The 17,349-nt window shown below is 43.4% G+C and overlaps 1 protein-coding gene across 3 annotated transcripts in view; it reads left to right on the forward strand.

Moving 5' to 3' along the window:
• Positions 1 to 16,965, forward strand: part of KCNE4 (potassium voltage-gated channel subfamily E regulatory subunit 4) — a 36,269-nt gene extending 19,304 nt beyond the window's left edge. The window contains exons 2-3 of one of the 3 annotated variants that reach the window (XM_057551973.1): positions 13,781 to 13,885; positions 14,437 to 16,965. In XM_057551973.1, coding sequence (XP_057407956.1) covers positions 14,463 to 14,975 — 513 coding nt within the window. In that variant the 5' untranslated portion in view covers positions 13,781 to 13,885; positions 14,437 to 14,462 and the 3' untranslated portion in view covers positions 14,976 to 16,965. Of the gene's footprint in view, positions 1 to 13,597; positions 13,886 to 14,355 lie in introns of those variants that run through there. The other 2 variants (XM_007166742.3, XM_057551972.1) reach the window with 2 other exon arrangements.
• Positions 16,966 to 17,349: the final 384 nt, after the last annotated feature.

The following is a 17,349-nucleotide window of genomic DNA, read 5'->3' on the forward strand; positions in this document are numbered from 1 at the left end:
TGGGCAAGGGATGAATGTTGACTTAAATATTTGTTGGCTATCATGTTGAAGATGAAGGAAAGCATTCTAAGATAGTCATAAGGGGGAAAGCCATGGTCAGAGGCTACAGAGATGCAGTTTGGGGCTGATATAAGAACTTTTTGACAACCAGCCATCTTGTGAGGAAGCTCTTTGTCCAGAAAGGTGTCAAATACTGAGTAATTGATTAGGTCAATAATTATATGATGTAAATATAATTGGGCCCTGGGCTGGGTTCTGCGGGGGAAACAAGCATGAATAAGATGTCACCCCTACAGTCAGGAGCTTCTAGCCTGGTAGACACATTTTGCTTCACAAAATATTTAGAGGCCCCTCTGCAGAGCCATAAGTCAGCCGTAAGCAAAGCACTCTGCAGAGCGGAGAGGGGAGCTGTCTCAGGCTAAAGGAAGAGGAGATGTGGTTATGGGGGTGGTACAAGGTCCTGGCACTTGAATTAGGCTTTGAAGGTATAGAGAAGGTGACGATGTGGGCACGGAGACAGTGGTCCAGAGTGAACAGTTCGGGGAGCTGGGAAATGGCTGCTCAGAGGCATGTTACTATTTAGGAGCTTCCTGCACAACACGAGACAGTTTGCATCAGTATGCTGTCGAGCACTTGCACCCACAGGGAACACACCATTTCTCTTCCAAATGAGCTTCTCTTTCCAACTTCTGTCTTTGCCCAGCCTAGCAAACTTTGATGTTTCCTTTTACCTCCTTCCTGTCTTTGCACACCTGTTGCTGTGCCCTAGGGTGCCCCAGTCCAGCTTCAAGGTAGGTTGATGGATGATTCCTCCTACACCTACACACCACCCAGCTCCATGTACACAGTGGTGGTTGGGGGGTAGTTTGTAGAAGCCTCTCTGACTGGCTGAGTGATTTGGAAAAAAGTTCTTGAGGTGCAGGTGGCCATCACCCCTCTCATTAGATGGCCTGCCAGGTACCAGTGAGGTCTGGAAGCATGGCAGAGCGGTGCTCCACCTCGAGCAAAGGGCAGCCTGTCTGAGCTGTTATGGTGTGGGGTCACCCTCAGTGCCCCTCAAGCTCCTCAAGTTAGCCCTAACATGGCAGAATGTTCTTTTTTTTTTTTTTTTAATAAATTTTATTTATTTATTTATTTATTTATTTATTTATTTATTTATTTATTTATGGCTGTGTTGGGTCTTCGTTGCTGCGCGAGGGCTTTCTCCAGTTGCGGCGAGCGGGGGCCACTCTTCATCGCGGTGCGCAGGCCTCTCACTGTCGCGGCCTCTCTTGTTGCGGAGCACAGGCTCCAGACGCGCAGGCTCAGTAGTTGTGGCTCACGGGCCCAGTTGCTCCGCGGCATGTGGGATCTTCCCAGACCAGGGCTCGAACCCGTGTCCCCTGCATTGGCAGGCAGATTCTCAACCACTGGCAGGATGACACTGCAGGACGCATTAGTCCTCTCTCATCTTTCGGGGTGCTTACCTTCCATGCCCTGAAGGTGATGCTCTCATAGCTACACTTGCCCACTTGTGGGGATTGAACGGAACAAGTGGTGGGAAGGAAGTGAGCATCAGTGCTCTGAAGACGATTTCAGAAGAAGAAAAATAACAAAGCACAGTTTGGTCTGCCTGGGGCACGACCCCATCAAATCATTCACATCCAGCTCCTTGTTTGTCTTCTCACTGATGCCGCTAAAGTCCCCTTCCCAGGAGTAGAGCAATACCCTGCCAACTGTTTTTTCTTTTTCATTTCTTGCTGGTCTTGGCCACACTCCTTGCGGGTGACTGAATATCAGAAACATCCCAGCCCTTGCCAGCCCCAGCAGGACCACTGGACCATTCCCACTAGGTTTTCTAGCTGCCCATGCTCTAAGGGCATTTGGATCCCTGATGGGTTGAGAGCTAAGGACGTATTCCTTTTTAACTCTCATGCTCGCTTGGCTGACTGGGAACTGTGGCTAGCTGCCACTGCCCAGCCTCAGGAGAGAGTATCTTACCATATATTGCTAGCCCCGGGAAACAGATCTAAATTCAAAATTTAAAGTCTGGTTTCTACTGGATGTATATTACTTTCACACCATTGTAAAGTTGAAAAATTATAAGTTGAACTTTTATAACTTGGGGACCCTCTGTACTGAGAAAAGAAAGGTGTAATGGGAGCCTCCAGTCCTTGGGGGATCATAGTGTTCACAGCTGTGGAGCTCAGTCTTTATTATATTTGCCACCAGACCCTGACTCCTTTTATGGCTGGTCAGTGGCATATGAAGACATAAACTTGGGGATCACCATGCACCTTGGTTTGTAGCAGCACAGTGGGGGCTGCTAGCTACGTGACCCCTGGCAAGCCCCTTAACCTCTTTCTGCTCCCCTTTCTTCATTTGTCAAAGGATAGAGTAATAGCACTTCCCCTAGCACTGCGTTGAGGAACGAGATAATAATAGCAGCAGTGTCAATAATACCAATATTTATTGAGTAGTTACTACATGCCAGGCACTATACTAGGTTTTCTTCATGTGTTAACTCTTAATCCCTTATGACAATCCTATGCAGTAGATACTATTATTATATCTCTACTTCCTGGAGAAGGAAATTGAGGTAGTTCTCAACAGAGAAGTTGAGGAACTTGACCTAGCAAGGTGACACAGCTAGCAACTGGTAGAGATGAGATTTGAACCCAGGCAGTCTGGCTGGCAGATCCCAAGCTCTGACCACAATGCTATACTGCATACAAAATGCTAGGCAGAAGAGATGTCATTGAAAATTGCAGAGTAAGGGCTTCTGAAAATTCTCTCCTCCACAAAAGCCACAAGAAAACTGGCACTGTGGTCAGAATTGACTTTTTCAGAACTCTGGAAACTAGCCAAAGGCTTGCAGCAATCTGGGAAGTGTATGTTCAAGAAAAATGGCTGAATCTCAATAAGAACAGCAAGTTTTATGGTGTTTTAAGTTGCCTTATTCCCATCTTATTCTTCAGTTGTACAGTAGCCTTAAAAATTAACAGCCTAGGGACTTCCCTGGTGGTCCAGTGGTTAAGACTTCCAATGCAGGGGGTGTGGGTTCGATCCCTGGTTGGGGAGCTAGGATCCCACATGCCTCGGGGCCAAAAAAACCAAAACATAAAACAGAAACAATGTTGTAACACATTCAATAAAGACTTTAAAAATGGTCCACATCCAAAAAAATAAATCTATTAAAAAAAATTAACAGCCTGAAAATGAAATCGCACTGAAATCTAATAGTCTGGCAGCCACCAGAGGGAGCAGAGAGGGATGGGAGCTCCTTCAAAGCCTCATTTCTAGAGAATTGTCATTATTTTACCTTTCTGGTTGTTTCCTGGGAGACACTATTTGCAAGGCTGTCTTTAGTTTCTTAACTTAGAGCTTATCCAGTGAGGAAAGCTTTTTATCCAGAAGCACTTGTTGAAACAATTAGAGACAATTGATTAACTTTGTGACTGCCTCAGGCAGTGAATAATGTTTGGGGCAAATAATAAACTTACAAACCCCCCTCCAAAAAACAGAAATAAAAACTTAAAAGAAAAAAACTGAGGAATGAGCTATTCACAGGGGCTTTGAAAAGCTCTGACCTCTTCCTGGGAATCTAGAAAGTCACACGCATAGGGGGAGGGGCATGCTCAAGAAACTCTTAAATAGGCCCTAAACTGTCACCTCTGGCTGACTGCGAGGCTCTGTGCAAGTGGGAAGTGAAGGCCAAGGCAGAGTTGTAGATTGCCTGCTAAGTGTTGAATGTGTGCCCGAACATGCACACAGAACCCTATGGTAAAGAATAGGAAATTTATTGGTTCTAGGAGTTTAAGTAAGATAAATCTCTGTCCAGTCACTAGCTAACCACTAAACTAACTGAGTAGAGACTTCAGTGGCCACACATGACAAAGGATACAGATGGTACAGAGTTAATCCAGAGAGTTCAGTATACAAACAAAAAGCCCCAAACATGTAGACAAGGGAAGGAAATAAAGATCATCCAGATTGAAAAGGAGGAAGTAAAGAGATCTCTATCTGCAGATGACATCATTGTTTATATAGAGATATTTAAGAAATTCACTAAAAAACTTGTTAGAACTAATAAACAAATTCAACATGGTTGCAGGATATAAAAACTATATGTAAAATTGATTGTATTTCTATACTCTAGCAACGAACAATCTGAAAATGAAATGAAAAAATCAATTCCATTTACCATAGCAGCAAAAAGAATAAAATACTTAGTAATAAATTTACCAAATGAAGTGCAAAGCTTCTTCACTGAAAACTATGAAGCTTGTTGTAAGAAATCAAAGAAGAGCTAAATAAATGGAAAGTCATCCTGTGTTCATAGATTGGCAGACTTGATATTATTAAGATGGCAATACTCCCCAAATTGACCTATGGTTTCAATAAAATCACTATCACAATTCCAACTGTCTTTTTTCAGAAATAGACAAGCTGATCCTCTAAAGTTCATATGAAACTACAAGGCACCCAGAATAGCCAAAACAATTGTAAGAAAGAGTAACAAAATTGGAAGACTTACACTTCCTGATTTCAAATCTTACTACAAAAGGTACAGAATTCAAAACAATATGGTACTGGCATTAGGCTAGATATATAAGATCAGAGGAATGGAATGGAATTGAGAGCCCCAAATTAAACCCATACACTTATGGTCAGTTGATTTTCCACGAGGGTACCAAGCCCATTCATTGCGGGAAGGAATAGTCTTTTCAACAAATGGTGTTTGGACAACTGGATATTTACATGCAAAAACATGAATTTGAACCTCTACCTTACACCATATACAAAAGTTAAATAAAAAATGAATCAAGGAACTAAATGTAAGAGCTAAAACTATAAAATTTTGGCAGGAAATACAGGTGTAAATCTTTGTGACCTTGGACAGGACAGCAATTTCTTAGATATGATACCAAAAACACAGGCAACAAAAGGAAAAAGAGATTAACTGGACTTCATCAAAATTAAAAACTTTTGTGCATGAAAGGCACTAACGAGAATATGAAAAGGCAACTCACAGAATGGGAGAAAATGTTTGCAAACCATATATCTGATAAGGGTTTATTATCCAGAATGTATAAAGCATTCTTACAACACAGCAATAAAAAGACAAAGAACCCAATTTAAAAAAAATGGGCAAAAGACTTGAATGGACATTTCTCAAAGAAGATACATAAATGGCCAATAAGCATATAAAAAGATGCTAAATATCTCTAGTCATTAGGGAAATGCATATCAAAACCACAATGAGAAACTACTTCATAACCACTAGGATAGTTATAATCAAATACAGAAAAATAACAAGTGTTGATGAGGATGTAAATCAACTGGAACCCTCAAAAATTGTTGGTAAGAATGTAAAGTTGTGTAGCCTCTGTGGAAAACAGTTTGGTGGTACTTTGAAAAATTGAACTTAGAATTCCTATATGATCCAGCAATTCCACTCCTAGGTATATACCCCAAAGAACTGAAAACATATGTTCAAACAAAAACCTATACATAAATATTTAGAGCAACATTATTCACAATAGACATAAAGTAGAAACAACCCAAATATCCATGAACGCATAAACAAATTGTGGTATATCCATACAATGGAATATTATTCAGCCATAAAAAGAAGGAGGTACTGATACATGTTATGACATGGATGAACCTTGAAGACATTATGCTAAGTGAAAGAAGTCAGTTACAAAGAACCACATATTGTGTGATTCTATTTCTAGGAAATGTTCAGAATAGGCAAATTCATAGAGACAGAAAGATGACTGGTGGTTGTGGGGAGTGGGAATGGGGTGACTGGTATTGGGTAGAGGGCTTGTTTTTGGAATGATGAAAATGTTCTGGAATTAGATAGTGGTGATGGTTGCAGAACATTAAGAATAAGTTAAAAACCACTGAATTGTACACTTTAAAATGGTGAATTTTATGGTGTGCAAATGATATCTCAATTAAAAATGTTAGGCACATTGCCCTGCCCTGGTCAGGACTAATAGTAATAGCTAAGTTATGGAGTGCTTAGTAGGTGCCGGACAATGTGCAAAGTGCTTATACACGATCTAATTTAGTCCTTACAACCTTAATCAAGGCACAGATGAGTTAAATAAATTGCCTAGGGCCACACAGCTGGTGAGTAGCAGAAAGTGGGACTCAAGTGCAGGCATCTGATTCTGGAATCTGTGTTTCTAAACACTTTGTTGCTCTTCTACCCATTCTTTGCTGCTACGGTGATTATTATTTTTCTTTGTATGCCTAGGTGGCTTGGATAATCTAACCAACCTTTTCTTAGACTGATGAAAGAGATAAAATTTGCCCTCCTACTCCAAAGGAAAAACTTAACTCTTTACACCAGAAATAAAAGCGAAGACATAGAGTACAGTTTCAAATGATCCTCAGATATTTTTTTCTTATCAAAAAAAAAGAAAAAAAAGAAGAGTTCCTTTCCCAGGAGACTTGCCTTAAGGGCCTGGCCTTCTGGAGGTTGGGCTTGTGTTGCTAGTCATACTGTCATAGCAGGGCTAATAAGCCCTACTGCTCTCACGCTAGGCAATCGCTGGAGTCTGAGGAGCGCCATGGTGATCCAGTGCTCTGAGATCCCAGCCCTGCGTCTGCGCTGCTGGGAGCTGGAGTGTGATTCATTGTAGACAAATGTTTGGTCCTGTTCAAAGAGGAAGCCAGCATTATTCAGCCAAGAAACTTAGGACCTGACAAAGTCCCAATGCCAGCCGCTGTTGTGCATCACTAATTTTTATTTTGACTTATTTCTTTGCAATCAATCACTTTTTTTTGTCGTTGTTTTGATCCTTTAATTTTATGAAATATGTATTAGTTAAGGTTGCAGGACATATGTATTTATTTGACTAAACGAATCAGTGAATGAATAAATGAACAGTTATAGGACAAGTGAATATATCATTAATCGAGGTTATGCATAGTGGAGCATGGGGCCAGGACCATGACATGGGTTTGGCTGAAATTTCTGGGAATATTCATCTGAGACAACTAGCTCTGAGTCTACCCAATTTATCATGTGACTTCCTCACTCCCCAGGACTCCCCTGGCAGGATGAGGCCACATTCTCCTTTCCTCATGCTCGCTATTCAGCAGGGATAATCTTTTCGGACACTGCTTCCTGCTTATGGGCAGGAGTGAAGTATTTCTTGAGCTCAGAAGGAATGCTTCTCTCTCAGCCATCCAGTGTCCAGGTCTTCTTTCTCCTTGGTCGCTTGTGGGAAGCCGTGTGCCACTCTTTCCAATTGCTACCGTGTGTGAAGAGCTGGCTTTGGTATCTTTGGGTTCCAGCTGTGACCAGATAGGTAAAGCCTGCCTGCCTGACGTTGCTGGGTGAGCTTTCCTCAATGAGCAGGGTGGATCCTGACTGCTTGTACAGCCATGGCTGTGGCTCTTCATGGCCTGTTGGCCTTGGGCTGCCCGGTGCTTTAGACTCCAGCTTCATCTCTTAATTTTAGTTTTTTAACTTTACTGAGGAATAATTGACAAATATAACTGTATACATTTAAAGTGTACAAGGTGATAATTTGATGCACATATAATTTGAATGATTTCCAAGAGCAAGGGAATTAACACATCTATCACCTCACATAGGTAACATAGTTAACTTTGTGTGTGTGTGTGTGTGTGGTGAAAATGCTTACGATCTACTCTCAGCCACTTTTAAGTATACAGTACTGTATTATTAACTAGAGTCCATCTCTCAGTTTTTATTGGATTCTGTGGTATCATCTGATAATCTGGTACTTGGAAGGTGTAAGAAAATCTTTTAAGGGCTTCAAAACCTTTCTTTTAAAGAGAGTCAGCTTTGCCCCCCTCAGCTGAAATACCTGAAGCCCTTTATTAGCACACTTTTTCCATCATGCTCTGAAGCTGGTCCTGACCTCTTTATTAGCTGTGGTCAGAGGAAGTGACCCACAGTCACTGAGTAGTGTGTGTCCCAGAAATGGAGTACGTGTCTGGCGAGATTTCAATAGGAGGCAGGCTGGTCCCTCCCTGCTCTGCTATGGCCTGCTGTGTGAGCAGGAAGAGTTACTTACCTTTTCAGGTTCCACTCTCCACATTTATAAAATTCTGCTCACAGTAGCCCTATTGGGTGGGCTCTTGTGAAAATTAAATAAGAAAGTCTGTGAAGAGTACTTAGCACCTTCTTTCTGTTATTCATTCAACAAATGTTTCTAGAAGGTCTACTGTGGGCCATGTACCCTTCTAGGTGCTGGGAATAAATTAGTGAACAATCACTAATGGTTCTTCAACTTAAATTTAAGATAGATAATGCCATGGAGTGCCCCAAATATTGTCTTTCTGCATTTTTCTAATGTTCTTTAATATTTATGATAAATGAACTCTTGCTAGTTCTAGGCACAGATCCAAGCATTTTGCACACATAATCTTGTGATAAACAAGCAGGACTTGCAGGGTGTCATCACAAAGCAAGCCTTTATGTTGAGTCCCACAGCTTCTTCAGACTCCTTCTCTAGGGCCAGCTCCTCCCCTGCCGTGTGATGGAAATCTGGGGGCAGATCCCACAACTTTTCTGGTCTCTCTTAAGTAATAAAAATCCCCTGGCTGCCCTAGTTTCCCCAGACAGCCTCTGTTCAGTAATTAAAATGTTCATTCCCACATCATGGTCAAAAATCCTCAAGTTCATTTAGAGTTAAAGCTTCTTTTGCTACATCCCCTCCCCCTTCCATGTTCTCCCTTTTACCCCTTGGGCCTTGGGCAGACCGGGGACCATTGGGGGACAGGGCTATGACCTCTGACCCCATTCCAGGCACTTCCTTTGGACGTGGGGAACGCATCTCCTTTCTTAGCCTCTGGGCTGTGGTCTCGGACAAGAACTAGCCGTATCCCAGGTCTGTGTGCTCCCTTCTGTGTGGCACACATCTGGCCTATCCGAAACACTCCCGTATCTTTCTCCCGACAAACTCTGGAACCGTGGGCTTCCCTAACTCAGGAACCTCTCTCCAGAACTGGGGCCATAGTCCCCTTCTGGCTTTTCCAGGTGTGGAAATGACCCCAGTCCTCTGTGTCCAGCAGGTTGTAGGCTGTAGGGAACACTTAGACTCTCTGTCTGTCTGTCTCTCTCTTTTCTCTCACCTACTACAGTTCCGGTGCATAGTGCAAAAACTCAATAACTAGAAGAGACCACGTGGTATAGTTGTTAGAACCAAAGACTCTGGGTTCAGAGTCTCAGCCCTGGCTTCCGATGCCAGCTCTGCCATGTACCAGCTGTGTGATGTTGGGCAGCCTACTGCATTCACTCTGTGCCTCAGTTTCCTGATCTGTATAAAATGGTTGATAATAAAGCCTGTCTCCTAGAAGGTTTAGGAAGATTAAATAAGATAAAATTTGTAAAGTGCTTAGAGCAGTTTCTGAGACATTTTAGGCACTACGCAAGTATTTGTTAAATAAATATCAGGTGAAAAATAGTCTGAATAATAAATAGCAAAGGCAAGTTAATGGCAAATTTACCAGGCACTCTTTAATTTCAGGCATTCTGGGTTCTTTCATCCTAATCTCTTTTGGGTGATGTCCAAGCAGGATCTGCCTACAGCCACGTCCCCCTGAGACATAGCTGGTATTATAGGAGGGGCTGGAGGTCTTCTTACACACTGTAAGATACCCAGTCCTGTTTTACTCCAAGTGTTAGAAATGCTAGAAAGTATGTGTCTAGGGAGGGTGACTCAGGGCATTAGGAGGAATGACCACTGCAAGAGTTCCCAGACACAGTTTTTCAGAAAGGGTTTCTGGGAAAAACAAAATTAAGGTGGGCATTGAGGGTTTCATTTTTTAACACTCTACCAGCCCTGCAGCCTGCTTATGCCACATCTTGTTCTGCTCTGTTCCTTACTGTCTCCTCAGGACAGGGATGGCCTCATGGATTATGGGACATTTTTGAGTATCTTGAGACAATTAATTATCCTACTCTTGACATGCCTGAGGGGGCTAAAACTGAAACACAGAGAAATTATGCAACTGAGCCAGTCACGTAGCATGGGTGGGGCTGAGCTGGGTCAGATCTCTGGACTCCAGATTTACGTTTAATCTGATGAGATTCACCACCGCACTATTATCCCAGCACTGAGTTTGTTTAGTCACAGAAGCTGCTAACATAATTTCAGAGATGTGTGGTCAAGGACCCTTGGGTCGTAGGGTGAAAATGACATTACCAGGAAATTTAAAAACGTAAAGCTCTGGAGAAAGTTGTGTGTCATGATAAAGTTGGGGAAAAAAATCAAAACAAGACTAGAAATCATTTGTATATATAAGCAAAAGGGAAATTGTCTCATTATAGAAAATATGGATATAGGATAAAGTTATTACTAGCTCACTGATAACTTCCAGAATATACTAAGGTTGGTGTAGCCTCCAATAATTAAGATAGCACGGATTTGGAAGAAACACTTTATCACTGCATGTTTGCATTTATGTTTGAGTATCTGACCATCTAGGGATTCACTTTTTTAAAAGTTTTATGAAGACTCAAAAGAAGTTGAAAAAATACTCATCTTTTATCTTCTACTCTTTCTCAGTTCCTTTCCTGGTTCCCATTGAGTGAGGCAAAGGGTAGTGGAAAGAGAATGGGTTCTGGAATTTTACAGACCTGTGGTCAAATCCTAACTCTACTACTAATGAGGTGGTCTTGAGCAATTTACTTAGTCTCTCTAAACTCCAGTTTCCTTATTTATGGAATAGTTATGGTGATATTTACCACACAGGGTTGAAGTAAGCAAAGCCTCTCCCAATGCCTGGTTCACAATAGACACTTAGCTAGGGATGGACCGCAGCATATTTTAGACTCATGAAAAATCCCAGTTCAAAGTGGATTTATCAAAGGAGCCTGACACTGATGCAAGGATAGCTAGATAGACCCAAAGAACAGATTAAAGAGTTCAGAAATAGACCAATTAAATGGTTAACTCATTTTTGACGAGGTTCCAAGATAATTCAATGGGAAAAGGGTAGTCTTTTCAACCAATGGTGCTGGAGCAATTGGACATCCATATAAAAAAAGAAAATAAACTTTGACCCATACCTTGCATGATATACAAAAATTAACTTGAAATGGATCATGAACCTAAATGTAAGAGCTAAAGCTATAAAACTTCAAGGGGAAAAATGGGAGAAAATCTTTGTGACCTTGGGTCATACAACATTTTTTTAGGATACAAAAAACACAAATCAGAAAAATTTGGATAAGTTGGACTTACCAGTATCAAGAAATGTTTGCTCTTCAAAAAGACACTGCTAAGAAAATGGGAAGCCTCAGACTAGGAGAAAATATTTGTAGAAAGGATTTATTTCTTTAACATTGCTGTCTCTTGATACTATGGTATAAAGTAGATGTAATCAATAATTCTTGTGTGTCCCCATCCTTGCCCTGATAGAGTGCACTTTCTAGATGCTTTTCTTTCCTCCCTGACTATTTATGTCATTATTCACTGCCATAATTCTCATAATATTGTTATGAGTGAGGGCTGGAGAGAAGACTGAGCTTCGTGTTGTGAGGCTGCAAGTCCTACATCTTAAATTCCATTCTTGGTGGGAGAGAAAAAAGCAACAATGAAAATGAAGACAGGCACATGTCCATCAGGAAGCAAGCTGAAGCCCTTGGTAGCAACAGGACACTCTCAACAATGACAACAAAAAGCATAGACTGAGCGTACACATTCTTCCAGATATGGTGCTAAGTGCTTTACTTGCATCATTTCACTTAACTGTAGGAGAAACATATGTAGGAGTCAGCACGAGGTCCCAGAGGCAGCAGGGACACCAAGCAGGCCTCCAGCAGGGTTTCACTTGGGTTGTTCCCTCCTTGAACACCTGCAATGGATTGTGTTCTTCCTATGTCCCTGTATTGCTTTATCCTTTGGATGACATTCTAGATTCATCCATGTCTTTTCTTGGTTTTACCATCTTGGGACTGTTGGCTTGCTTTTGAAGATTTATCTTGTTTGAAACTTCAGCCTCTGTTTGGCTCCTTGGCACCAGACTTTGTACTTCCTTGTTCCTTAAGTCTGGTAACCCCTTTCTCATCTCCTCTCTGCCTCTTCCAAGTTTCCAATTTGCAATGTTTGACCATCCCTGGGTGATTGTTAATCTCATACATCCCGGGGTACATAATCAACACTACACAGTCAACAGGCATTACTCTCATGGGTCTCTCTTGTTCTAGTGTCCCTGGCAAACCACCGTAGGCATAGCTGAAGAAGAAAGCCTTCAGGTACTTACAATAAGTACAGGTTGAAAAGGCCATGTCTACCATGACCAAGGTAGCTGTGGAGCTTTTTAAGTAGATGTAACTGTGGGGATGTCTTTACTGGTGTGAGCAAAGTTCCAGTGTATGGATGATCTCGGAGTTGGAATGGTCAGCTCTCGATACCTGATAGCCAGCTGGGGACTTATGGGCAAGCACCGCCCAAACCATAAGGTGGATAGACCAGTGGGGAAAACAGCACCCTGCACTCCTCTTCCTGCTCTTTCCACAGGTGTCCAGATAGAATTAGAGCCAGGCGCTACCCCAGTGGGTTCATGTAGCAGCAGTGAAAGTCCCCATGCTTGGGCTATATATGTGCCTGATGGGGCAGAGGGATGGTACCATGTTTCCCTTCAGCTGCAATTTAACAACAGCAGGACCACAAGAGATGTCTTCTCTAGAGTAGATTCCCCAAGAGAGTCTGGCTGCAATTCACAGGCCACGGGCAACTGGGGGCAGAGCATTCTTCCTGCTTTACTTCAGTTTAGGATGAAAGCTTCTCAGAATAAGCATCCCGGGGAGCAGACGGACTGACACCAAAGTCTTCAATCCCTTTGCCAATTTTGATCTCCGTGACCATTTAACACAGGGTCTGCTAGGTTTTCAAAGCTTGAACTGTGCTCAGTTGCTCACCAGAAGAATCCCTGCCCCTCCCCTGACCTGCTCCTCCCCTGACAGCAAAGAGATGGGTGAGTGGTCTCTGTGTGATGCCCCGGGGGGGGGGCAGTTATGCGTCGTAGAACTGGAGAAAAATTTGCCTACAGTTAAGTATCTTGCGCTGTAACCTGTTTCCACTTCACACAGACTATTGAAAAGCATCTGGAAGATATATATCTATTATTGTTAAAAAAGATAGATTTATGAGCGTTACGAGATTATGATGCAGAAGACAGGTAGAATCTCTCTGTGTTTTTAAAGGGCTCACCCACACTCACCAGCCTTAAATCTTAGAATGATTAAGCTGACAGGGACTCAAAAGCTCACACGGTTCATATAATTCTACGTATTGAAGCCCCTTACGTCCAACAGTTTCACAGATCAGGAACCTGAGGTGCAGAAAGGTTCAGTGAGGATTTATTACATTTGCATAGTCAGTGGAAGAGCTGAAACTTAAGCCCTGGTTCCTTGACAGTAAATCCTGCGCTTGCCTGCAACTATCTTTTATCTAGATTATGGTATTTGTCTGTCTCTGAAAACCTTGAGAGACGTCATGGTTATTCCCCAAGAGGGAGATGAAGCGTGAACTAATTTTCAGTGAGAGTGGACTTTGGGGGAACAGTTCCCTCTGGGCACATTCTTTTCTCCTTTTTCATGGCCACCTGAAAACTTTGGCTGGGTGCTGGCGGGGTGGGAAGCTGTTTCTGCTTCCCAGTCTTTTTCTGTTCACAGCTGCAGAGTTCAGTGAGTTGAACTGCCGTGCTGTGAGTTCACTGTTCACTCTGCCACGACCAACCTCTGTTGTAAATTTTCCTCCCTGAACACGTGACGATGTATTTCTTGACTGTATATCCCAAGGGCGGCAGCGGAACTGTCAGAGCGCCGAGCCGCACACGGAGAAAGAAGTCTCTTGGACTTGACGATCTAAGAATTCAGGACTTGGGACAAATTTGCCAGCCCTTGGTAAGTTAGCAACGCCGCTTTGCTTCGGAAACATAATGAAAGGATATTTCTAGCAATTTGTAGATGCAGTTTTCTTTTCCTTTCTTTTTTCCCTAAGGAAATTTTGTCTTGAATTAAAAATAGGTTTATGTTTGAAAGCAAAATGTAAACTTTTTTTTTCTGCGCAATCAGTTCAAAAAGTTTCCTTGTGATTAAGACGTTATTTCTTTTCTCTATGCACCCTTGTCTTACACTGATTTTTTTTTTTTTGCTTTTAAAATGATAAAAGCAAAGCATTTTACATGCTCACTTTATGAAATAAAAATATGATGGACATGTATACACGAAAAATAAAAGTCTTCCTCTCATTCCCTCCCACCTCCCCGTGTCCCCATGCACCCCAGCGCCTCACAGCTGACCCCTGTTAACTGTTCGGTGGGACCTCTTACCGCTATTTCTCCATGCAGCTTTACGCTTTTTTGATATTGCAGTTCCACAGATCTCGTGCTCGCCCTCTTCCCGGTACCGTGGCCGCCCCGTGGGAGAGTTCTAACCTGCACGTTTCTCCCCAGACCCTGGCTGTGTGAGCAGAGCTTCAATGCTGAAGATGGAGCCTCTGAACAGCACGCATGCCAGCACCGTAGCCCCCAGCGGCCCCCTCGAGTCCCATGTGCCGGGCAGTGGCAGCGGCAACGGCAACGAATACTTCTACGTTCTGGTGGTCATGTCCTTCTACGGCATTTTCTTGATTGGAATCATGCTGGGCTACGTGAAATCCAAGAGGCGGGAGAAGAAATCCAGCCTCCTGCTGCTGTACAAAGACGAAGAGAGGCTCTGGGGGGAGGCCATGAAGCCGCTGCCCACCGCGTCCGGCCTGAGGGCGGTGCAGGTGCCCACGATGCTGAACGCGCTGCAGGAGAGCGTGGCGCCCGCGCTGTCCTGCACGCTCTGCTCCGTGGAAGGAGACAGCGTGAGCTCCGAGTCCTCCTCGCCCGACGTGCACCTCACCATCCAGGAGGAGGGGGCGGACGACGAGCTGGAGGAGACTTCGGAGACGCCCCTCAACGAAAGCAGCGAAGGCTCCTCGGAGAACATCCACCAGAATTCCTAGCACCCCTAGGACCTCTGGAGGTGGCCCCATCAGCCAGCACCCTTAGAGCGAGGGAGGGCACTTTTCGTGTCTGGTTTCACCTTTGCAGGGCAACTGCCACTTTCAGGAGACCCTCGGCAAGCCCCTGAATTGGGGGGGGGCATGGGGGACAAGGCTCAGGCGGAGACAGCAGCAGCCCGCAGTCCACGACGCGCCACCGAAAAAGCCCTGAAGATGTGCAGTGTGTACCTTTCCTTGGGATCTGGGGGTCGGGGTACCTGTGCAGAATTGGGCAGGTCGATGTGCTTGCGGTTGTTTCCTCACGGGATGCCCTGGGTAACACCTGCAGCATCTGCCCACTCCCAGGGCTGCCAAATGCCTAGGGCATCCTGAGGGACTAGTTTCGATTTGACAATTTGCCTAGAGCTTTGTTCTTCTACATCTGATTGGCTGTAAGTACCTCTAATGTGAACCTGTGGTTTTAGTTCCCCCTCGGGTTTCAGAGCTTCTCTTAGAGGTCTTTTGGGTTAGAGGGGGGATATTTGACAGAGGACTTTTGATGGGAGGAAGCTGGAGATCTGAATCTGGTCCATTTGCATTCTGTAAGGAAAAAATAGGCAATTTTTAAACCTGTTAACGTTGGCTGGGATTATAAGACTAATCTGCTATTTTGACCCTTTGTCTAACCTGTGACTTTGAACTCTGATCTGGGACCATCCAGCATCACATGCTGACATGACATTTTTTTTGCTTGGAAGGGCTTCCCCAGAATCTAACCTGCACTCCGAATGGCCATGCAAGGAAGCTTCCCAATCTTTCCAGAAGGGGTGATGGTGAGGTTGAACAAACCCAAACCGTTAGCTCCGCTGCTACTTTTTTTCCCAGCCCAGTTTTCTGAGCTGGGAGAGGATATAATGTGGGCCTCCACAACATGGCATTTCGTCACGTAGCTGAGACTTAGAAGGGCATACTCCGATGAGATTGTGCAGAGCTGGGGTCCAAGTTCTCTGTTTCTTAATCCCAAGCCCCGAATCTGATTTGCTGTGTGGTCCTGGGCATGTCATCAAGCGGCTTACTGCCTTCCTGAGACTCCTGGTGATCTAGATCCCCAGAGGGCTGGGAGGATGTCTTTAGATTTTAAGACTCTGTGATAAATCCTACATGGCCTGGTGTGAGGAAGTTTGGACAAAATATTTCCCCCTTGGCCAGTTCGTCTGAAAAAGGATCTGCTTACTTAAAGGGGCAGTTGGAGACTGAGAACACATGTAGCTGGGAAATCCAGGGTGAATCACTAACCAATCCCTGCTGTCACTTTCCCAGCAGTGAATCAAAGAGGCAGATACCACATTTTACTCTGCAGGGCTGTCTGGGTAGCGGACTATTAACGCTCCAGTTAAGGGAATGAGACATCTAAGAGAAAATGCTCAGGAATGCTTGGTAATGTTGCCCTGTATTCCTGTGGTCAGTCGCTTTGCAGCAGACTCTTTAGGCCCTTGAAGACAAGGCAGAAGAGAAACACACCAAAAGGTCAAATTTAATTCCAGTAAAAACAAAAACTTTTTTTTTTTTTTTTTAATACGCTCTCCCCGGATTGGAGACAGCAATAACTACTGTTCCCATGGAAGGGTTAACAGTGTAGGAGCTGGTTTATCAGTTTGCCTTAACACAGTGCTAGAGGAAATTTATGTTTGGGGGAAAAAGGGCCCTCCGTTCACTTTAAAATTCAGAGTGTGGATTTACTCCAAAGGGGGCTGTTTAAGGTGAAAGAAGCCAAGTTAAGTTTGGCCCCTTGCCTGGAATCACTTGAATTCTGAAACTTTACTGCGATGGACATGTGCGTTGTCACATTTTCCATTGCTTAATCCTGAAGTTTGGTGCAAGTCTATCTGCGCCTATTAAAAAGTGATGTATATACTTCCTTCTTATTCTATTAAGTTGTATAAAATTGTCTTCTGTATTTAACAGTTTGTAATTTTCACAATATTTTTTAATTTAAATAAACACATTTTCCCTAGGAAGTTATGAGTTTTCTTTGATCCGTCGGTATAACTCCTAATTTCTAAGACATCCCAGACGCATTTTTCCAAGCCATCTCTGAATCTGGGTCATCTTCCAAGTCAGACTCCCATGAAGGCGTATCTTATTTCTGCCTAAATCATAAAGTGAGCAGGGCCAGGTTTTTCCTTCCTTTGATATGCTTTGCAATGAATAAAAAATAAGCTGTACATAGGTCTTACATCCACTTCTGTTTTTAAATTTGGTGGCCATGGGGTGAACACGCAGTGACATTGCAACTTGTTGTGGAGATGTTCCTCCAAATTTGGTTGCAAGAAAACCTTTGATTTACATGTTGCCTGGACAAATATTATCCACACGTGGCCACAGAGGCACAGAC

The sequence above is a fragment of the Balaenoptera acutorostrata genome, chromosome 8 (assembly GCF_949987535.1).
Source record: "Balaenoptera acutorostrata chromosome 8, mBalAcu1.1, whole genome shotgun sequence".
Lineage (NCBI taxonomy): Eukaryota > Metazoa > Chordata > Mammalia > Artiodactyla > Balaenopteridae > Balaenoptera > Balaenoptera acutorostrata.